The following is a 23153-nucleotide window of genomic DNA, read 5'->3' on the forward strand; positions in this document are numbered from 1 at the left end:
TATAAGTGGGACATGATCGTGATCATGTGATGTTCTGAAAACAAGACGTCCTACGCCTTGTGGAAGACTGAGCTGACCAGTATTGTCAGCTCTGTGGAGGCGGTCTCACCTGCAGCTTGGTCTGTTGTCCTCCATGTCTACGTTTATATAGAAGGAAGTGAAACTAATAGTAAATCGTGGCAATGATGGAAGAAGAAGATGTGTCTTACTGACATTTGTTTTCGACATCGCTTCAATCAAATTAGCATCAACTTGAAATAGCTACCGAGCTGCTCTCCGTGAGCCTCACCAATTCCACTGAGAGTGTCCCAAAATAAACCTTCTTTGTTCGCATAAATCCACCTCACCCTAAATAAAACCCGCTTCACATAGTTGTGGATGACTGACCCAGTGAGAGCGGACTACAAGTTTTATTGCTATTCTCAAATCTGTACCACATCTAAAGTCCCAAATCCCAATACAAACGCTCCTGTCCTTCTACGTTACTGCATATATATATATATATATATGGGATCAGCACTTTAAAGATATATGACCTCAACCTGTCAGGATCCTTAACTGTGAAAGATCTTCATATAAAAAGCAATGAGGTCATCTAATCAGACAGTCGTTGAGTATGAGATCACCTCATGTTGCCGTTAGACCAGGATCTTCAGATATATCCGTCTGATTCATCGAGCATGGAACTGTTGCTGTGGCGTTGTGGAAATCCATATACACTTCATTAAAAAAGACCCAGACTGGATGGTGCTGCTTTGCTTAATGGATACACCCGTATAGACACATACCATGCAGTATGTTCATTGTAATTATAATTTGCTTTTACAGACTGGAGGTTTGCCAGCCATAACGGAGAACATGGACAGTTATATCTATGCCAAGAAGTGATTGTCTTGTATTGTGTACTATGCATTATATTATTATTCCATATATGGTTTGCTATAAACTTCCAGGAAAACATCCAAGGAGTGGTTCTGTAAGATTACGTCTTTTTCCTATTTTGATGTTTAATGAGGGGTGCACGGTGGCTTAACACGTTCGCCTCGCACCTCTGGGGTTGGAGGGGTTCAAATCCCACCTCCGCCCTCTGCGTGCGGACCTTGTGTGCTCTCCCCGTGTTTTGGGGGTTTCCTCTGGGTGCTCTGGTTTCCTCCACCAGTCCAAAGACATGCGTTGTAGGCTGACTGACATTTCCAAATAGTGTGTGAATGTGTGTGCGATTGTGCCCTGCGATGTGTTGGCGCCTGAGCCGTCCAGAGTGTCCCCTGCCTTGTGCCCCGAACTCCCTTGGATAGGCTCCAGGCTCCCCTACGCCCCTCTGTAGGATAAGCGGTATGGAAAATGGATGCACGGATAGATGTTTAACGAATGATACTGGCTTGTGAGAGTATTACCACGCAGTTGATGATCAAACATATTTGTATTTATTGGTGTATGTCTGAAATTGCTAAAACTTTCTATTTATCAGATCGGATTTTGGCTTCATCAACGACATCCTTCAAGTTTATAGTCCCGTTATGACATGTTTTGTGCATTAAATGTCTCTGCTTGGCAATATTTATAGCCGACGAGAGGCATAATGGCGATGCCATTATAAATTTCATATCATGCGTCTAGTAATGAAAGCTTTCCCCTGTTTGACGAGAGCACTTCCTATTCCAGCACAGGACACCAAACAAGCCCTCAACTGAAAGGTCGCATGCCGTTTCTAAACACGTAACCTAAAATGCAAACGAGCAAAAACACTCTCGCTGGTTTTATCAGCAGCAAAAAGAAGAAACGAGCTCTGATGAAGAGCGCTTATTTGCATAACGCGTGTAAGCATAATGCGTTAGCATTGTATTCACTATGCACCGTCAACACATGCACCACTCACGTTGGAAATGTCAGACTACTCAGAAATAACAGCACGCCTGTCACCTGTTTGGTTAACCATGCTCCTCTTTACTGCTACGAAATCTAGGGGCCTTGTTCAATGAAGTTACAGAACAGGGGGCTTGAAATTTTGCACGTCACTCTTATATTACAGAAAATGATGATTAATGACCATCATTTCATCAATCCACGGTCCATTGTGTAACATGACATTATCAGCACAGGTGTTCGCCAACCTGTGCTTGCAATGTTTATGTCTCATCATGCTTTAGAATTTGCATTTTATACAATCACTATGCATAAATATGCATGTGTTTCAATAAAGCATTGTAGACATATTTATATCTTGTTGTTTGGTCTGTAATTAGTTAGAAGGTAATATTCACTAAAGATACTATATCCAGGGGTGCCAAGTAATAAATGCACTAGCAGGACTGAGTCACCCCTGTGTTTCAAAGATCAACAGATATTTTTTGTTTGATTATTGGCATCCACGTGCAATTATGTGGGCGATTAAGATTAAGAGGGGAGACGGCCTGCTCCCTGTTCGCTGGACGACACCACAAAGTCTGACAGACGGCGTTTGTAATAAGTATTCTGATGTATGGTGAGCGCTGACAGAATTTTTCTACCTCATCGTCAGTGGAAATACTTTTTTTCACTTTTTTTCACCGAACACTAAAACAACAGCCATGTTGTGTGTATCGGGTGTATTTCCAGGACATTTGGAGTGCCTCTGTGGGAAACTGTGACATTAGGAAAGCAGCCATATCCTGCTTTTTCCAACCAGGAGGTTCTCCATCATGTTAATGCAGGAGGACGACTGACGCCACCTGCTGGATGTTCACAAAGCCTGTACGAGTCATACTTTCGCTATAATGTATTAGAAATTCACATCTGTACCTGGAATAGTGAAGGCTAGAGAAGGGGGAAGAGCTTTCTCGTACAAAGCCCCACAATTATGGAACAGCCTTCCAGTTAGTGTTCGGGACTGAAAACATATTTGTTTACCCAAGCTTACCATGAATAGAATTTCTTTTACTCAAAGTACACAGTCTTATCCATCACGGGATGGTAATCATACCTAATAATCTCTCCCTCTTTTTACCTCCCTCTCCCTCTCTCTTTCTGGCGAGCCACACATGATTTTATGGAGATGCCAGTCAGACGCTCCCTAAACTCTCAAAGGAAGACCTGCACACGTCAGACGCTCCCTAAGCTGTCAAAAGAAGACCTGCACACGTCAGACGCTCCCTAAATTGTCAAAGGAAGACCTGCACACGTCAGACGCTCCTTAAACTGTCAAAAGAAGACCTGCACACGTCAGACGCTCCCTAAACTGTCAAAAAAAAGACCTGCACACGTCAGACGCTCCCTAAACTCTCAAAGGAAGACCCGCACACGTCAGACGCTCTCTAAACGCTCAAAGGAAGACCTGCACACGTCAGACGCTCCCTAAACTCTCAAAAGAAGACCTGCACACGTCAGACGCTCCCTAGGCCGTGCGTCACGTGATCTGTTCCTAAACGGGGAGCAAACATGGCGGACACGCGTGCGGAGCTCCAAGATAAACTCCAGCGTAACTGCTAACGCCAGTTTAACGTCAGGCGTGTTTTTAATCAGCTTGTAGTCGAGGTCTGGATCTCGGACGCCCTCAGTAAAGCTGCAGTATGGACGAAGGGAATAAAATACAGTTTCCGTCCCTTCCTGTGTGCAAGGAAGACCAACTGGTATGCTAGCTACGCTTGCTAATGGTACTTTATGAAAGGAATACAGTTTATAGATTATATATTTTTTCCCCTTGTATGGCAAGAGAATGAAGTCTTAACAACAGTTTGTAATTTCCTGAATTAAAAGTGACTGAAGTGCTTCATGTGGTCGTTACAGGTTTGTTTATTCACGTTTCTTAGCCTGAGAAGCGGCTAGCCGAATCCCAAACGCCTGCTTATTGGATATTTAGGGAACCTCGTAGGCTGTGTGTCATACTTTAAGAAGTGTCCCTATATAGGGAGTGCTGAGTGGATTGGGATTTAGCCAGTGCCTCAGTACAAGCATTATAATAGCAGTTAAAATTGGGAAAGATTTCCACTGTATGTTTTTTTTTTTTTTTGTTACAGGACTGGTCATATCCCATGCGAAGAGAGATGCAGGTGATTATTATAATTAGACAGTGTAAAAGCTTGGATCTCTTAATTTCAAGCTATTATTGGTTATAGCATATATATATATATATATATATTGTGTGTGTGTGTGTGTGTGTGTGTGTGTGTGTGTACATTGGTGATGTCACTAAAACAACCCAATGCAATGGTTTTTAGGAAATCCTCCCTGGACTCTTCTTAGGGCCCTACTCTGCTGCCATGAAGAGCAAGGTAATAATAACAACGGTCTCGAAATGATCCATGACAGGAAATTTTGGGATGATGCTCAAAGCTGATTGGTTAGAGGGTGTCGATGTATTTTACAATCAACATACTCTAGTTCCAGCTCTAATTCATATCGCAGGTTTACATTAATGCTCTCAAAGCTGCTCCAGTGTCGGTGATGACAGGAATGAACTTGTCTCTGATGGTTCACAGCGTTGCGGGTAACTAGAAACGCATAAAAGCTCAATTTGTCATTCATTAATAAATTCAAATGGCAGTCGTTGGGGGAATAAATCACGGCAGGGCATGCTGTTATAAGGAATGTAATCCGCTTCATCACACCATCCCGTCATTGATTACTTTTCTATAAACGTGCATGATATGGACTGTTTTCTTCCTGACTTAGTGTTTTGATTGTTCACTCTGAATAAAATATCCCACCAAGCCCTATAATATTATTATTATTATTATTATTATTATTATTGCAAGGTTTCAGAAATAAAAGGTCATTTATTCTGTCTTTTTTTAAAAATTTTTTAATTTTTAGCTCTCTATACTGGAGAAGCAAGGGATAACTCACATAGTGTGTGTTCGACAAGACATCGAGGCCAACTTCATCAAACCTAACTTCCCACTCAAATTTAGGTACTTTATTCACTTTACTTTAATGTTATTGCTCTTGTATGTATACATGTGTATATAGTAGGTTAAAATGCTGTTGTACCATATAACAAAATGGCTAAAACAATTACAAACAAGTTTCAGTCCCAGTGAAGGAGGTGTGGCCTCTGTGTCTCTGTTAATGGAGGAGGTGTGGCCTCTGTTCCTTTCACTGTTAATGAAGGTGTGGCCTCTCTGCCTGTCACTGTTAATGAAGGAGGTGTGGCCTCTATCACTGCTAATGGAGGAGGTGTGGCCTCTCGGTCACTGTTAATGAAGGAGGTGTGGCCTCTGTGCCTGTCATTGTTAATGAAGGAGGTGTGGCCTCTGTTCCTGTTACTGTTAATGAAGGAGGTGTGGCCTCTCTGCCTGTCACTGGAGGTGTGGCCTCTGTGTCACTGTTAATGAAGGTGTGGCCTCTTTGCCGGTCATTGTTAGTGAAGGTGTGGCCTCTGTGCCCATCATTGTTAATGAAAGAAGTGTGGCCTCTGTGCCCGTCACTGTTAACGATGGAGGTGTGGCCTCTGTGCCTGTCACTGTTAATGAAGGAAGTGTGGCCTCTGTACCGGTCATTGTTAACGAAGGAGGTGTGGCCTCTATCACTGTTAATGCAGGAGGTGTGGCCTCTATCACTGATAATGGAGGAGGTGTGGTCTCTGTTCCTGTCACTGTTAATGAAGGAGGTGTGGCGCCTCTGCCTGTCACTGTTAATGAAGGAGGTGTGGCGCCTCTGCCTGTCACTGTTAATGAAGGGTGTTGGCTCTGTGCCCGTCATTGTTAATGAAGGAGGTGTGGCCTCTTTGCCCGTCATTGTTAATGAAGGAGGTGTGGCCTCTGTGCCTGTCACTGTTAATGAAGGAGGTGTGGCCTCTGTGCTGGTCACTGTTAACGAAGGAGGTGTGGCCTCTGTGCTGGTCACTGTTAATGAAGGAGGTGTGGCCTCTGTGCTTGTCATTCCTGATTAGAAGAAGAGTGTGCTGTGCTTGTCACTCTCAGTGAAAGAGGCATGGCCTGTGTTCCTGTCATTCCCAGTGAAGGAGGTGTGGCTATCACTCTGAAAGGAGTAGGAGTGGCTTCTTGGCCTGTCGCCCCTGATTAAACGCGGCATGTCCTCATCACACAATAAAACAGGGAGGCGTGGCCACTGTGCTCATCACTCTGTAGGTGGTGTGGCGTCTGTCAATCTCGATGAAGGAGGCGTGGCCTCTGTGCCTGTTATGCTTTGTAAAGGAGGCGTATCCTTTGTCTCTGTCTGATCCTCCTAGCCTACAGTGTGTGATTTATGCCAATTCCAACGATCCATTTTCAGTTACTCTTTCGTTCTTCATGTTTGCAGATACCTTGTTTTAGATATTGCGGATAACCCTGTGGAGAACATCATTAAATATTTCCAAATGGTATGTTACAGTTCACAGTGGACCAGATTAGATGTAGCGTAACTGCTTTGTGTATTATGATGAATTTCTTCATATCCGTCTCCTTTCTGTCTCCCCTCTCAGACTAAAGAATTTATCGATGGCTGTTTAGAGACTGGAGGTAACCGATGATCGATAGTGAGACTGATTCGTATTGTGTGTATAATCTATGGGAATGTATCCAACACTGATTTAATAATATAGCATCTAATAATAATTATACATCTCTCTCTGTGATGACCTCATGTTTAAATAGCTACTTTTTTTTTTTTTTTTTTTTTTTTCTTTCCCCTCACAGGAAAGGTTCTTGTTCATGGGAATGCGGGAATTTCCAGAAGGTATGATTTTTAGAGCTGTCATTATCGATTATAATGATAGTCATTTAGTTGACCATTTCCTTTGATTAATAATCGAATATTCGCTTGTTAATCATACGGTGCCTTAAAACCTACTCGTGCAGACAATTAACATCCCCCCCCCCCCGGCCGCCTAGATTAATGCTACCTATAAATGTTATGTAAACGTACGTTTTATTCTAAAAATCGGACTTTTCAATGAAAAATAAATTCACCACGATTGCTGTTTTTAAAATAATGCATGGCTTTCCTGCACAAAGAATACTACATTATCTTTAGCGTTGCTGTTTCTTGTTGTAAGGCAGACTTTTATTCACGGCACGTTATCGCCACCTACTGGAGCGTTATTTGCTGAACATAATCGATTATAATAGGTGATCATAACTGGGTATTGGTGAGCGCCCTGTTACGAAAAATACGACTAATCATACAGTGCTTTTCATTTTGATGGATGCATGCATGCTGCTGATCTGTTATATTTCTTTCCTTCAGCGCTGCCTTAGTTATCGCTTACCTTATGGAAACGTTCGGCGTGAAGTACAGGTACTACTGAAAACGTTGATACGTCAAGATGTTGTTTGCAAGATGTGTGTTTGTACTCCAGTACAGCGAAAGAGCGAGGACTTTGTAGCTTTTTACGTATGGACTAACGCCCGGCGTTTCTTCACAGGGACGCTTTCAGTCACGTCCAGGAGCGGAGATTCTGCATCAACCCTAACGTCGGCTTCGTGCACCAACTACAGGTACGATTTTAAAACTCCACGGAGGTCAAGTGTTCGCGACGAATTCTCGTGGTAAGAAACGAACGGTCGAGTTGAATTCATCTAATTACGAGGAACGTTTTAAGAGTAGAAAGACGCTAGAAAGATTACACATCCAGGCGATTTGTTTTCTATTCATAGTTGCCCGATGGACACACGTTTATTCAAAGTAGACTGCTTCGACAACCAAAGAATGGATAAAAGGTCTTCTCGTTATATCTTTCACGTGAAGAGAAAACACCAAGGTGTCATAGCCAAACTTTACTAAGCAAGGATAATTACTATGGTCGAGTCATCCCCCTTTTATATTTATATAGCTCGTATTCTGTTGTGTTAGCTACCGTTTCTTAAGCCTATTCATTGTGTTTTCAGGCAACACTACACGATGCTCACGCACTACACAACCAATCACTCACGGAATTCTCACAGATACGAGCGTTCGAGCTGTCCATGATGTGACTCAGAGAGATAGTTAAAAATAAATCAATAAAGAACCATAGCTGTGTCTTTACTGTCATCAGGAATTATGCCAAGTTACGTTGCATTCAGCCTCCCATACGTATAGATGCCTGGTCAACCGGATTCAGGAATGTGCTGCGCGTGACCGCGGATGAATTCGGTTTCTTCTTAGACACTCATATAAGCGGTTTCTCGCACAGGGGTTCACGCTACACGATTCGTATCCTGAACAATCACTCGCAGACTGAGGAAATCGAGCGCACAGCAAGTAGTCCCCAAGCCGCAGAATTAGACCGCGACTGGGAAACTGGGGCTAAAACCAATGTATTGTTGGCTTGGATAAAATCCTGATGTTCTGTCGTTTTGTATCTTGTCTCTGTAGGAATATGAAGCGATCTATCTTGCCAGACTAACCATCAAGATGATGTCGCCCATTCAGTTAGGTCGATCTTTCTCCATTCAAGCAGGAACGACAGGTCAGTTTCCGTCACTTTACATACGAATGTATTCCTACCTGCCAAGTTAGATTTTTTTTTTTTTTTTATGGCTGAATGTTTGAGATGCATTTCATAATTATTAGAATTGTTTGTTTGTTTGTTTTTACGTATCTGGACCAACCATTATAGCATCACGTCCTCATTTGCACTCATTACAGCTTGTATTATAACCTCGTCTGCAGTAACTACGGGCAACGTGGTTGGTTTTCATCATAAACTATACACGGATCAGCGTTAACGTTAAAATCACTGACGGGTGACATGAATAAGGTTAATTATCTCGTTATAACGGCAGGATATGTTTATTAGGAAGCAAGTGAACAGTCGGTTGTGGAAGTTGACGTGTTGGAAGCAGGATAAATGGGCAAGCGTAAAGATCTGAGCGACTTTGACGAGGGCCAAGCTGTGCTGTCTGGACGACTGGGTCTTGTGGGGTGTTCCTGGATCGCGGTGGTTAGTACCTAAGAAAAGTGGTGCAAGGAAGGACAACCGGTGACGGACAGGGTCATGCGCACCCAAGGCTCACTGATGTACGTGGGCTTGCTGAATATGGTCAGACCTGTCAGAAAGCTCGTACTGACACCTGTCCACTGCTGAAAGCACCTACAGTGGGCGTGTGAGCATCAGAACTGGATCATGGAGTAATGGAAGAAGGTGGCCTGGTCTGATGAATCAGCGTTTGGGTGCGTGGGGAAGAGATGGCGCCGGGATGCACTCTGGGAAGAAGGCGAGCCGGCGAAGGCAGTGTGATGCTCTGGGCAATGTTCTGCTGGGAAACCTTGTGCCCTGGCGTTCATGTGGATGTTACTGAGACGTGTTCAACCTACCTAAACGTTATTGCAGACCGAGTGCACGCCTTCAGGGTAACGGTATCCCCTAATATCAGTGACCTCTTTCAGCAGGATAAGTCGCCCCGACACACTGCAAGAAATTGTCTAATTCCAAGAGTTCAAGATGCTAAATATTTTAGTCTCCTGTCAGAAATGGAAAGGTTCTAAACACGACGTGTGCCTTAAAATCCCGTTAACGATATTCCGTTTGTTTTCACAGGGAGCCGAAAACGAACACTAGAAGAAGATGACGATTTTGGGAATATGCAAGTTCAGGCAGCGCAGAACGGATAAATCCGTACTTCAGTGCTTGGCTGCATTGGATTATTTTTGTTTGTTTTACATTTTTATGGGATTTAAAATTGTAAATATTGTGCAATTTTTTTTTTTTTTTTTTTTTTGTAAAGAAAAAAGGGGGGATGAGGAGGGAGAGGCCGCTCCTCAAGCCGGGGAACAATTGAACAATATTTGTTTGGGGGTTTTTTTGGTTGTTTTGGGGTTTTTTTTTTTTTTTTGAGCCGTATGCACTGATGGTTTTTTGCAGTTTTATAATATTTAACACTTTTTTGCATTTGCAGTTGGGACAGTATTGCAATAATGCTCTTTTTGATACTTGAACTACTCTTCTTTTTTTTCTTTTTTTTTTCTTTTCGCTAGACGATCGCATTTGCTTAAGGGAAAGTGAAAAGGAATAACCAGAACCGTGCTCCCGTGGGGGAGGGAAAGACTTCGGATTGGCGGGAAAAAATAAATAAATAAAAAAATAATAAAATAAAAATGCTTGCGAGAGAATTAACAACCTACTCAATAAAAAGATGGCTGAATCATTTATAGCTTGCGTCTTCATGGCGGATGTTTACGCCTCGTCGCGAGTCTGGGAATGAGGTATGGTCTGATGTACTTCCTTGTTCCCGCCGCTCTGCCTGTACTTCCTGCTGCAGGTTTATATTAATACATAAGTGATTCACATGTTTGCACGTGACTTCCTGTTCTATTGACCCAGTCTGTGGTACGAGGAAAGGATGCACATCAACAAACGCTTTTTAAATTGGAATTTAAAACTGATTTGACCCATTTTCCCTTTCGTTTATTATAACAAAATAAGAAAACGCTACATTATACAGTACAGTATATAAACAACACCAGATCAAAATTTTAAGACTCTTTGTGTGTGTGTGTGTGTGTGTGTGTGTGTGTGTGTGTGTATGTATATAAATGAATGAATGAATGTCAGGTAGTGTAGCATTAATTGATTAGATCATATATTTGTAATCGGTTTATTTTCCCACTTTCTCTGGTCTATATTCTGCTCATAAATAACCTATTATTCAAATTCCTATCCGGACTAGACATGTTCCGATACGCGGCGTGTTACTGATCTTTAGCGTGCGCAGTAGTAGTGTTATCACGGACATGAAAAATAGCACTTTTTACAAACATAATCATGATTTTGTGAACCGTGACTAAAGATTAAGAGAGTACCGTGATGGGAAACTGTATCAGGACATGTTTAGAGATGGAGGCGGAGGGAGAGACCCACTAAAATGAATTTCAATCAGCTTCCAGATCTAGATGTGAGCTCTCTCTATGGGAGTCTCTAAAATTTCTAACCCAGCCTTAACGTGTGTGTCTCTGTCGCATTTTTAAAAGAAACCTTTTGAGACGAGAGAAGGCGTTCGGGGTCGTCTTTAGTCGTGCACTGCCGCTACAAGGCGAACGTAGCTAACAGGAAATGGAAGTTTACAGGAACATCATTTGTACATTAAGTGAAATTAGTGTGCGATGCGGTATCTCTAAGCTTCTGTGTGTTTAGTGACGTTTGCGTCGTGGCTCCAGTGCAAAATTAAACTTTTTTGTTTGTTTGTTTTTTTTTGCAAACAATCAGTTAAAAAAAAAATGCAGAATGATACATGATTGATTGTAAATAAGCGAAACAGCGATTCGCAAAACTGCTCTTCGTTCCTCATCGGAGAATATTTTGGTCGTTTATTATACGTAAAATATAAATTACCATATAGAATAGAAAAGTAGACCTCTGTTTTTAGAAAATATTCAAGTACCTTCTTCGTAAAGATAGCTTCCAGCATAAATGACTAACAAATGAAGAGACCTTCTGAGAGTATAAGTGCCTGGTATTCTACTTTCACAATCCTTCATCATGCTATAGATTTGGCGTTTTTGTTTGTTTTTTTTTTGTTTGTTTGTTTTTTTAATAAGTCTCTGCTCGTTGTTGAGAGGAAACTGGCGCAGAAGTAAGGTAAACCGAGCGTCCGGTCACCGTGAGCTCGGACGTCACGAGCCGTACGCGCCGTAACGTCCCTGGAGGACTCAGTCGAAGAAGCGACACTGCATGTAGGTCTCCTCTGAAGGCGTGTAACCCAGCTTCTTGTAGAACTCCACGTTCTTCTGCGCGCACTCCAGCGTGATCTTGTAGCACTGCAGTTTTTTGCTGAGCAGAGTCAACGTCGCGACGAGTCTGCGTGAAAAAAAACAACTCGTGGATTAGATGCTTTTTAAACTGCCGTCCTGTCGGAAAAAGTGTGAGGTGGTAATAAAAGCACAAAGAGACAAGAGTTTAGACGTGAACTCACAGTTTTCCCAACTGTTTTCCTCGGCAGACGTCGCTGACCACCACCTCCTCGACACGCCCTCGCTAACGAGAAAACAGCGGGTCATAAAAATGCACTTCCTGGCTGTTAAGTTAGTAAAGTTCAAAGGTCAGGGAAAATGAAAAGAGAAGGCAAACAATACTTTTAAGTCAGAACGTTCTAATTGTACTAGGACTTACTGCATCCATCTAGCCAAAGATCCATTCATTCATTCATCCACCCATCCTTCCTACTGTCTATCCATTCATCTGTCTATCCTTCCTACTGTCTATCCATTCATCCACCCATCCTTCCTACTGTCTATTCACCCATCCTTCCAACTGTCTATCCATTCATCCACCCATCCTTCCTACTGTCTATCCATTCATCCACCCATCCTTCCTACTGTCTATTCACCCATCCTTCCAACTGTCTATCCATTCATCCACCCATCCTTCCTACTGTCTATCCATTCATCCACCCATCCTTCCTACTGTCTATCCATTCATCCACCCATCCTTCCTACTGTCTATCCATTCATCTGTCTATCCTTCCAACTGTCTATCCATTCATCCACCCATCCTTCCTACTGTCTATCCATTCATCCACCCATCCTTCCTACTGTCTATCCATTCATCCACCCATCCTTCCAACTGTCTATTCACCCATCCTTCCAACTGTCTATCCATTCATCCACCCATCCTTCCTACTGTCTATCCATTCATCCACCCATCCTTCCAACTGTCTATCCATCCATACATACATCAAAAGATCCATCCTTCCAACTGTCTATCCTTCCATCTATCCATTCATCCACCCATCCTTCCAACTGTCTATCCATCCATCTCTCTCGCCCTCCCTCCCATCCATCCATCAAAAGATCCATCCTTCCAACTGTCTATCCATTCATCTGTCTGTTCATTCATCCTTCCAACTGTCTATCCATCCATACATCAAAAGATCCATCCTTCCAACTGTCTATCCATCCATCTCTCTCGCCCTCCCTCCCATCCATCAAAAGATCCATCCGTACAACTGTCTATCCATCCATACATCAAAAGATCCATCTTTCCAACTGTCTATCCATTCATCCATCTCTCTCGCCCTTCCTCCCATCCATCCATCAAAAGATCCATCCTTCCAACTGTCTATCCATCCATACATCAAAAGATCTATCCTTCCAACAGTCTATCCATCCATACATCAAAAGATCCATCCTTCCAACTGTCTATCCATTCATCTGTCTATCCAACTGTCTCTGTTCATCCATCCATCTCTCACCCTTCCTCCCATCCATCCATCCATCAATAGATCCATCCTTCCAACTGTCTATCCATTCAACCACCGATCCATCCAAAGATTCATTCATCCACCCATCTTTCCAACTGTCTGTCTGTCCATCCATCCATCCCTCTCTCTCTCTCCCTCCCAAATTAAATCAATATATATGGGTTGCTTGTAGACAATCATTGTGTCGGTGTTGTTTTCACGCCCCCCCGACACACACACACACGTACGTATGTTAGAAATGGTAGAAAGCGTGCTGTACCTTTGCGCACGCATGGATGAACTTGTGTTCCACGATGAGCGTCGCCGTGGCAACAATCTGTCCCACGTTCGTGTCCTCGACCACGATGACGTAATAGTCGCCCGTTTTCTTCATGTGTTCAAAATTCGCTGTGCGGGTAGAGCATTCCAACTGTGTATTACCCACAATGCACTGCAACAGTACATTATCTTTCTAACACCTGCCACTAGGTCAGTTTACAAATATAACGTTCAAATGAATGTGTAGTGAAAACGTGTCAAACGAGGAAATGGTGTCTATCGCTGGATATTAAACGAGCATCAGTACCTCTGAACTGCTCTTTCGTGACGTCTCCTGCCACTGTGAGCTGCGACAGCACCTTATACAGTCCTGCGACGTGACACAGACCAGAAACCCCTTGCATTAGACAGATGTACGTCTATGGAAAGTGGACGGAGTGAAAGCGGAGTAAGTGCAGTGCGTACCTCTGTCTAAGTCGGCAGGGCGGAGAGGACGGAGGACGAGGCCGTCTCCGGGCTCCAGGGGCGAGATGGGGGGCGAGAAAGACACCTTGCTGCTACTCCAGTCCAGCTCCTGGAGCAGGCAGGGGTCAAACAGCGGCGTCTCGTCCAGCAACATAACACAGGCTCTGAATTTAGAAATGAGAACAACATCAGGGGGTGGAGCTCAAACCATGAGGTATCACAACTACACACTACAGTAACCGGACTGAACAAGGTATGAATTTAAATTTTAAAAAGAAAAGCAAGTAAAAGCTTTTTTCTATGCTTCTGTGATGTTTTGGTTGTCCATAAACCTAACGACTACGTTTCTAACAAGGGTCAGAAAGACTAAGACTTTAAGAAAGACTGATGTAACGGGACTCCGACATGTGGACCTTCTCTAGAAGTCCCTGAGGACTAGGCAGGGAAACACTGACTTTGATTATTCCTTATACACCCACAAATATAACATGAGTCACGCAGTGTGTTCTGGCGCACAGAGGCGGGTCTGTTCAGCGTACTATGATCCTCAAATACTTCCTGATCAAACAACTCCTTCCGCTGCATGAGAATCCAACTCTGTACAGATGTCAGATATATAATCTTTATACCCAAACAAATGGAAATCGTGAGCGTTCGCTTTAATAAATGTTTGACTGAAATTTATGCCTCATGCATTTCAGGTTCATAAACCAGTTTGCTGGGTGTGTAAACGAATGTAGACAGACGTGAAGGGTTAGATTTCAGAAGCGCCCGTTTATTTCGGTATAACTAGGCGTGTGTTCTTAGTGCCCTGCGATGGTGTGTGTGTGTTCCTACGTCATGTCCAGGTGTTTCCAGGTTAGGATCCGGATCCACCGTCACCCTGACCAGGATAAAGCTCTCGTGTGTGGAAGGTGAATGGATGAATGCCAATACGTCACGCAGATAAAACTATGGCAAAGTGTGTAAAAGCCATAGTTTTATCTATGTGGAGATTAGAAGTGAACGTAACTATCTGATGAGTCGGGAACTAAATTTAAGCATTTTCTAACACGGAAGAAATCCTACATTTTTACCTACTGGGGGGAAAAGTCCCCGTGAAGTTGATTTCATAGGGACTTTAAGGGTTCTATGTACAGGCCTACAAGTGAGAAGATCCTTTCTGGAAAAGGTCTCAAGAGCTCTTCAAAAAGCTCGAACTGTTAACCATCCTATCCGTCTGTCTAACTATATACTGACAGAGAGAGAGAGAGAAAAAAAGAGCTTCTCTCTGACAACCTAAAAGGATCTTTCACTGGTATCTACAGGGGAACCCTTAAAGGTTCTCTGTAAACGCCTAAAACAGAGGATTTCATTGTTAGAAAAGCTGGAATGTTAACCACACTAATAGTCAGTATATCTATCTGTCTGTCTGTCCTCAGAGAAAAAGATGCTTTATCAGGGGTTTTCTTTTTTTTAAGGTTCTTTGTAGAATTTCTTTAAAAAGCTAGAACTGTTAACCATCCTAGTAGTCACTCTATCTATCTATCCTCATAATAAAGGTTCTAGGTAAAAGCCTACAGCAGAGGATTTCTCAGTGATACAGCTTCAACAATCTAGAACTGTTAACCAAACTAAGAGGCAGTCTGTCTGTCTGTCTGTCTATCTATGAGAACCATATCTATATCATATAACCAAATGATGGGAAATGTAGTTGATAAAGGTGAAATAAAATACCAAATACTTCAGCTTTCTGTCATGTATAACAACACGAATGAAGTATCTAACATGTTACCCGTCCCCTGTGTTAATGTAATAATGTCATTCGGACGGTTACTTACTCGAACATCCGTCGGTCAGAAGCGAAGCTTGGTGTGAAAACCCAAAATGTTGTGAAAGTGAAGTGTATTCAGATGCAGTGAGTGAGTGAGTGAGTGGAGCTCCGGCGCGCCGCACTTCCGCTTACGTCACTCTGGGCGATGGGCGATGACGTGGCACACAGGCGCCAGGGGGTGGGGGCGGGGCCGGGACGTCAACAGGCTTTTATAAACCTGAGTATAAAGCAGCTGTATTTACATGCGGTTACACGTCATCCGGGTGTAAGATTAGAACGCTCACTTATTCAGCTTCATGGAAATGTTGTGTAGGTATTTATGAGAGCAGACCTCTCATAAATCTCATAAACCTGCAGAATGTCTTGCCAGTTTCCTTCTCATGTCGGCTAGGAGTCAGTTTATTATTATTGTTTGCATTGATGCTGATATGGGTGGAGTTGCCTCTTCCGCCATACATCTCCATTTTGTTCTACACATGGCTTTGATTGGCCCCATGTATCGGATTGCACAAGAATTCATCCCTGTTGTTGTGAAACCCCTTAAATATTTTGACTTCCAGATAATATAAAAGGGGGGGGGGATACTTATGCAATCGCAACTTTTAATATTTAATTATCCCTGCCTGACTCAGTATAACGTAGCTAATGAGCTATTTTGTGTAGTTTCGTGAGATATAATCGCAATTACGTCCATCAAGGGGGTGAATACTTATGCAATCGCAACTTTTAATATTTAATTATCCCTGCCTGACTCAGTATAGCGTAGCTAATGGGCTATTTTGTGTAGATTCGTGAGATATAATTGCAATTAAGTCCATCAAGGGGGTGAATACTTATGCAAGGCACTGTGCTGTATAGCTCTCTTCTTTCCGAGTTCTTCCTCAGTGTCTGAGACGACACATCAGAGCACAATAAAGATATCAAGGCTTTGTATTGCACGCATTGGATTGCATTTCCTAAGTACCTGGAGGTTTTTATATATGCGACATAGGATCATTTACAAATTTGATCACGAATTGCATTTGAAGTGGCATTTAAAATGTTGACGATACCGGCAGATCTTCTAGATAGAAGACCCTCTCTTTTTATGTGCTGCAGGTGAAAGTAACAGGGTTGGTTCATATCCATGGACTTTTTAATATAGAGCTTCCAGTTTCCTGGGAGTACAGAACTTCCGAAGATTTGCCTTCCAAGGGCAATTTGCCTTTGCCTTTGAAAGGCAAAAAGGCACTGGCCTGTGAATACAGCCACAGGTTCTCCCAGTTAACTCCTAATTCTTATGACAACTGGCCAATCAGAAGTTTCTATAAGTCATTACAATCAATTTGTGGGATAGATAGTCAAGTTTGTGTATGTAAACGTTTGACCCATTGGAAATTCTGATATGGTGAATTAAAGCTGAAATAAATTTGTCTCTATTTGATTGTTTTAAAATGACCTCTGATTAAAAAAATAAAATAAAAAAACCAAAAAAGTACATTAGATGCCGTTAATTGTCTCGCTAAAGGAAATGTATGGTACCATGAAGTTTGATTATCTTTAGCCTAGGTGTACTGTATGCAAACTTTTGGATTTTTGGTATGAAAAAGTGTCATTCAACAATAATATTCGAGACCGTCTGAGGACACATTTGCCTAAATGCAAGTGGTTAAAATGCCATCAGGATACTATGCAGATGCAAGACACACGAAATGACCAGGTGTAATCTGGGTCTTAGGTTAGGATCACAACAACCCAAGTCTAACAAATTAAGAAAGGTGAAAGTGTCGAAAGGAACAGGAACGTTTTCACCTTCGCTTTCAGCTTTAAAAGAGGACATGGAAGAACGGTTCCGGAGAAGTTAAAAGCTCAGGACATAAAAACTAGCAATAGGACACACGGAAATAACAGTTATTCCATAATTCATCTTCAGTTACCGGTGCTGCAGGCCAACAGACAGCAGGTATCGAATGAACCGGGAAATGCCTCAGCTCACAGCGAGGGAAAAAAACCTGCCTGGCAGAAAGCTGATATAGTAGTTCACATGACTCCGGTACGGATCGTTGCGTTGAGTGGAAGATATAACTCGAGGAGACGCAGCGGGTCTGCTCCTAATGGCCAGACTCTGAAACTGTATCTGTATGTCTAGTCCGTACCACATCCGCAGTTTTCTGTTGCCTTCACAGGAACAATGGTAAAGTCTTAAAAAAGGAACATGGGCTTTTATATAAGTTTTTGAACACTGTATGTTCATGTTTTGCTATATTTACTGTATAATTCTTTTAAATTGAACTAAGAAATAACTATACGTGAACCATGGAATGATTCTGATGAATTATTTAGTAAACTAGAGTTATAAAAATATCAGAAATTACTTTATTAGAACGGTGGGGTTTTTTTCCCCCTTTTATTTCACAACAATTTGCTAACACTTATCATTTTTATTATTAAAAATAACATTTTATTATTTCTTTCTGTCTTCGTGACATTTAATGTTGTGGAACATCTGAGAAGCAATTAGTTCCTGTTATCACTTACGTTATAAGAACTAGGCCTATACAGTAAACAGCCGTTCTCTGACCAGCATCTCTTTTATTCCCCTCTCTTTTAAAGTTAATTAGACAAACCCGTAACAAGACGGTAAACTCCTCTGTCTTAAAGACTTTCCCCTTTCTGAAAGGAAAACATCATAGTTACAGCTTCACCTCCGACTGTTGAGACTCCTTCCAAAATTTTTAAATAAATGTCCTCTCACAGAAACGTCACTATAATTACCCGTACAAGTCCCTGTGGAAGTAGTTACTATAGAAAACACTACCCTATTAGAATAAGATGCCGTGCATCCTTGCAAAAGATGGACGGATGAAATGGATTTAATCCAAACCTCAGTGACTCGAATACAAGTGAGACTAAAAAGAACATCAACCTAGACTCTAATGCGTTTGCTTTGTGGAACGTTCTCTACGGCTGTAACGAGGAGATGAAATTTTACCGTACGCGTTTAAATAACGTTCGTAAATATATAATAAATAAATAAATATGTACTGAAAGGGGTCCCTGGCTGCAAAAGGTTTGAGAACCCCTGCGCTAGAGGCACTACATCATCATCTGCATCACTTCCAGCTTCCTGGGGCCTGAGGGAGCACTGAAGGGGGAAAACATGATTGTGGCTGTCCAATTTGGCCGTCCCTCTAAATTTCATCTGTGTTCAGTGTTCAGCAACACCCTGAAATGTTTAAAGTCGACAGTAAATCACCCTAAACCACATCAGCACGTCCGTGTGACATCACTGAAGTACTGTGAGGTGTGGTTTGCATGCTTGTATTTTCAGATAAATGGATAAGATCGTCTTCTGTTGCTTGTTTCAGTGCAAAACTAACACGAACACCATAATCCAAATAAATTGTGTTTTTTCTTTGTACCATGGAGTCTCAGTATTAAAAATCCGCATTGCATCGTCTAGAACATGTTAGAAACCTTAAATCTGCAGTAAAAACAAACAAACTTCATTTTGTGTGAACCAATATTTATGACTATCCGTTTTAGCCGAAGGTGTAGATCACATAACCAACTTCTACGACTTCCACTGGTTAAAAGTCACTCGGTAGATCATTTTTCAACACTTTAGCTGTTTATTAGTTAAATGTGCTTTACCTTGCATGTAAAAAATCGCAGTATATTATCATTGGGTTAATCAGATGGGGGGGGGGGGGGGTACTTAATGCATTGTACTTTATTACTATATTAAAACACTAATCAAATCTTAGAAGTATGCTGAGTTACATTAACTTTAAATTTGGATAAATAGCTAGTTATATAAACTAGCTAGATAAATGAGCTAGCTAGCAATGTTTTGCTAATTAGTTTGTCGAAATATCTAGCCAGTTTTGTAAAGTGACCTGTTAAATTATTAGAAGGATTATTACAGTAATAATTACAGTTGCGAATAATTACAATTATTACAAAAATTAAGTTTTGTAAAAAAAAATTAGTTTGTTAAAATAGCTAGCTAGATAAGTTTTGTTTTCATTCTTTTTTTTTTCCGCTAATATACAATGTATAATTAAAGTATGTCCTAAGTGCGATTAGTATATTAATCATTTTGTTTGACACTTCATTGGTTAAATATGCTTTATCTTTATATATAGGAACGGCAATATCAATATCGTTGGGTTAATCGGGGATGGGAAGAACTTAAGAACTATACTTAAGATAAGTTCACACTCAAATCTAAAGAAGTATGTTTTTAGCTAGTTAAGTTTTGTAAATTAGTCTGTTAAATTAGCTAGCTAGTTAGCTTTTGTAAATAAGCTTGTTAAATTAGCTAGTTTTATTTTATTTTTTTTTGTTGCCAATATGCTATGTGTAATTAAACATTAGCTAACAGTCAAAATAAATTCTAGGATCGTCTGATTTGTGGTTAGCGCTGCAGACTTCCCAGTAACTAATTCTAAGCTTTAAAGATGCGCCCACAATGTGATTACACTGACTCATAACACCGCCTTAATCACCTACAGCAGTTCTGGCAGCTCTGCATCCACAGATCCGGATCAATGAGGACACGTGGTGGGATCTACAGAGCCAGAGACCTCCTGCTAATTTGATTATCCTCTCTCCATCACTGAAAGAGCCACCATTCTTGAGTAGAACTGAATGAATGATGATCATGTGAGATTATCTTCCAGACAGAATGAGTCAGCTGTTTATATATAATCTACAGTACATGACAGACGAGAATAGTCTATAGGTTGGTTTCCTACATGAGCCTTAAACCTCATTAAATGCCATAAACGTGTCGTGGAGGTGTTAAAGCTTCAGCATATAAAGAGGGTGAGGCCTTGTACAGTTGTCATGTTCCCGTTTGACTACACAGTGGAATAAAATATTCATGATGCCAGTGGAGGCTCTGCTGTTCATTAGATCGATGGCGGTGTAATAGCTGGCATATGTGAAACCTCCTTGGCCCAATTTCCTCCACCGAGGAAGATAAACTGTGCTATGTTAATGGGCATACAGAGTTACGGTGACTTCCTGGGCGTAGCCTGTTCACGTGCAGATCAGAGATGCGCTTTACAACGACAAGAAAAGATTTGTTCTCCCTGTAGTCTGATATGCAACACTCAAGAAATGATCTTTTTCCAATATAGATACATGCCTAGGCTTGCATTTTATTCGAAATGGTTAATTTATGAACACCTCAGAAGGTGATCAAATACAAATACAAAATAAATAACGTTCATTATTTCTTTATTGTTGTATTAAAACGAAATTAAAATGAATATATAGTTGTTTTTTTTGTTGTTGTTTTTTTTAAAGCAAAAAAGATCTATCACACTGAAATTGAAACCTCCCACTGATGTCCTACTCTGCCCTTCCCGGAAGTCGAATAATATGTCAGCATGGAAATGAATAAGTAATAAAGTATAGATCGGTGGATCCGGGATCTTATTATGTGAGACAATTGAAATTGAATAAATATCATCATCTGAGATAGTTAATCCATTTTAGAGTACGTTAGATTTTGGAGCAGTTCAAACGTGACTTTTTTATACTGACCTGGTCCATCCATTTATTCTTCCATCCATCCTTCTAACCATTGGTGCAACTGTCCATCCGTTCATCTATCCATCCTTCCAACAGTCTGTTGGAACCAACCATCCATCCATTATTCCATCCATCCATCCATTAAAAGATCCATTTTTCATCCATCCATCCATCCTTCCAAATGTATATCCAAATGTCCATCCATCCATCCATCCATCCATCCATCCAAAGATCCATTCATTCATTCATCCATCCTTCCATCTGTCTATTCAAGGTTCTATCCATCCACCCATCCATCCAAAAGACCCATTCATACATCCATACATCCTTCCAACTGTACATCCATCCATCAATCCAAAGGTCCATTTATTTATCCATCCATCCATCCATGCATCCATCCAAAGGTCCATTTATTTATCCATCCATCTATCCATCCATCTATAGATCCATCCATCCATCCATCCATCCATCCAAAGGTCCATTTATTTATCCATCCATCCATCCACCCATCCATCCAAAGATCCATTCATACATCCATACATCCTTCCAACTGTACATCCATCCATCAATCCAAAGGTCCATTTATTGATCCATCCATCCATCCATCCATCCATGCATCCATCCAAAGGTCCATTTATTTATCCATCCATCTATCCATCCATCCATCCATCCATCAATCCAAAGGCCCATTTATTTATCCATCCATCTATCCATCCATCCATCCATCCATCTATAGATCCATCCATCCATCCATCCATCCATCCAAAGGTCCATTTATTTATCCATCCATCCATCCATCCATCCACCCATCCATCCAAAGATCCATTCATACATCCATACATCCTTCCAACTGTACATCCATGCATCCATCCAAAGGTCCATTTATTTATCCATCCATCTATCCATCCATCCATCCATCCATCCATCCAAAGGTCCATTTATTTATCCATCTATCTATCCATCCATCCAAAGGTCCATTTATTTATCCATCCATCTATTCATCCATCCATCCATCCATCCATCCAAAGGTCCATTCATTAATCCATCCATCTATCCAACCATCCATCCATCCATCCAAAGGTCCATTTATTTATCCATCCATCCTTCCAACTGTCTACCCAACCATCCATCCACCCAAAGATCCATTCATTAATCCATCCATCTATCCAACCATCCATCCATCATCCCATCATCCATCAATGCATCTATTCCTTTGCCTTAGTGAGCAACTCAGTAGGTAACAAACCTTCAAACTACCAGTCTACTGTCATGCAAACTCCATATCTAAACCCTCACACACTCTCCAATATGCACTACATGGCCAAAAGTATGTGGACACCTGCGCATCACACCCGTATGTGGTCTTCCCTAAACTGTTACCACAATGTTGGAAGCACACAATTGTACAGCATGCCGTTGTATGCTATAGCATTACAATTTCCCTTCACTGGAACTAAGAGGTTTAAACATGTTCCAGCATGACAATGCTGTCGTCCACAAAACGAGCTCCATGAAGACATGATTTGCCAAGGTTGGTGTGGAAGAACTCGAGTGTCTTGCACAGAGCCCTGACCTCAATCCCACTGTTCTGGTCAGGTCTTTTGCCTGTATAGTGTAGATACAGATATTTGGAACACTAAACAGATACAGATACACCTCTTCTTTGAATATATGCATAATAGTATATGTAAGCAATTTGCATACGATTGTATATTTAATTTTTCTAAATACAGATTTATCTTTTATTAATATTTGGTATCTACAAACATTTAGACAACCTGGACTGACACAACCTCTTTTAGCTGAGGACGACATCATTAACCTTCAGCCTCTCGAGACGCCCAAGTGTGTGTTAGTGCAAAACAATTGCATTAATATTTCATCGCAATAAGGAAGGTTGTCGAACATGAGATGTGATTGCGGGGGGGGGGGGGGGGGAATAAAAAATAAAGCTTGAAAATGACATCACCTAATTACCCCTAAATCCTGAGGAGTTG

The 23153-nt window shown here is 41.4% G+C and overlaps 2 protein-coding genes across 3 annotated transcripts in view; one reads left to right on the forward strand and one right to left on the reverse strand.

The window, feature by feature from the left end:
- Positions 1-15764, reverse strand: part of gnpnat1 (glucosamine-phosphate N-acetyltransferase 1) — a 139139-nt gene extending 123375 nt beyond the window's left edge. Inside the window, exons 1-6 of one of the 2 annotated variants that reach the window (XR_008386769.1) lie at positions 15641-15764; positions 13821-13984; positions 13663-13725; positions 13357-13484; positions 11811-11872; positions 11424-11695 (exon numbers count right to left, since the gene is read on the reverse strand). Coding sequence is in view for 1 of the 2 variants with exons in the window: in XM_053632943.1 (XP_053488918.1) it covers positions 11548-11695; positions 11811-11872; positions 13357-13484; positions 13663-13725; positions 13821-13984; positions 15641-15648 (573 nt within the window). In the remaining variant the exon portion in view is untranslated. Of the gene's footprint in view, positions 1-11169; positions 11696-11810; positions 11873-13356; positions 13485-13662; positions 13726-13820; positions 13985-15640 lie in introns of those variants that run through there. The other variant, XM_053632943.1, reaches the window with a different exon arrangement.
- Positions 3394-10046, forward strand: styx (serine/threonine/tyrosine interacting protein). Its single transcript, XM_053632941.1, has 11 exons — positions 3394-3605; positions 3993-4025; positions 4194-4247; positions 4789-4886; positions 6238-6298; positions 6401-6437; positions 6615-6654; positions 7165-7215; positions 7343-7415; positions 8275-8368; positions 9440-10046. Exons 1-11 carry the CDS (start codon positions 3546-3548, stop codon positions 9511-9513), a joined length of 675 nt encoding a protein of 224 aa, XP_053488916.1. The 5' UTR covers positions 3394-3545; the 3' UTR covers positions 9514-10046.
- Positions 15765-23153: the final 7389 nt, after the last annotated feature.

Source organism: Ictalurus furcatus, chromosome 9, assembly GCF_023375685.1.
Source record: "Ictalurus furcatus strain D&B chromosome 9, Billie_1.0, whole genome shotgun sequence".
In the NCBI taxonomy this organism is placed as follows: Eukaryota; Metazoa; Chordata; class Actinopteri; order Siluriformes; family Ictaluridae; genus Ictalurus; species Ictalurus furcatus.

Coding starts and splice junctions, on each gene's coding strand:
- styx (XM_053632941.1), top strand. CDS start 3,546: ATGGACGAAGGGAATAAAATACAGTTTCCGTCCCTTCCTGTGTGCAAG. Junction 4,887..6,237: donor AACTTCCCACTCAAATTTAG/GTACTTTATTCA, acceptor TCATGTTTGCAG/ATACCTTGTTTTAGATATTG. Junction 6,438..6,614: donor TGGCTGTTTAGAGACTGGAG/GTAACCGATGAT, acceptor TTCCCCTCACAG/GAAAGGTTCTTGTTCATGGG.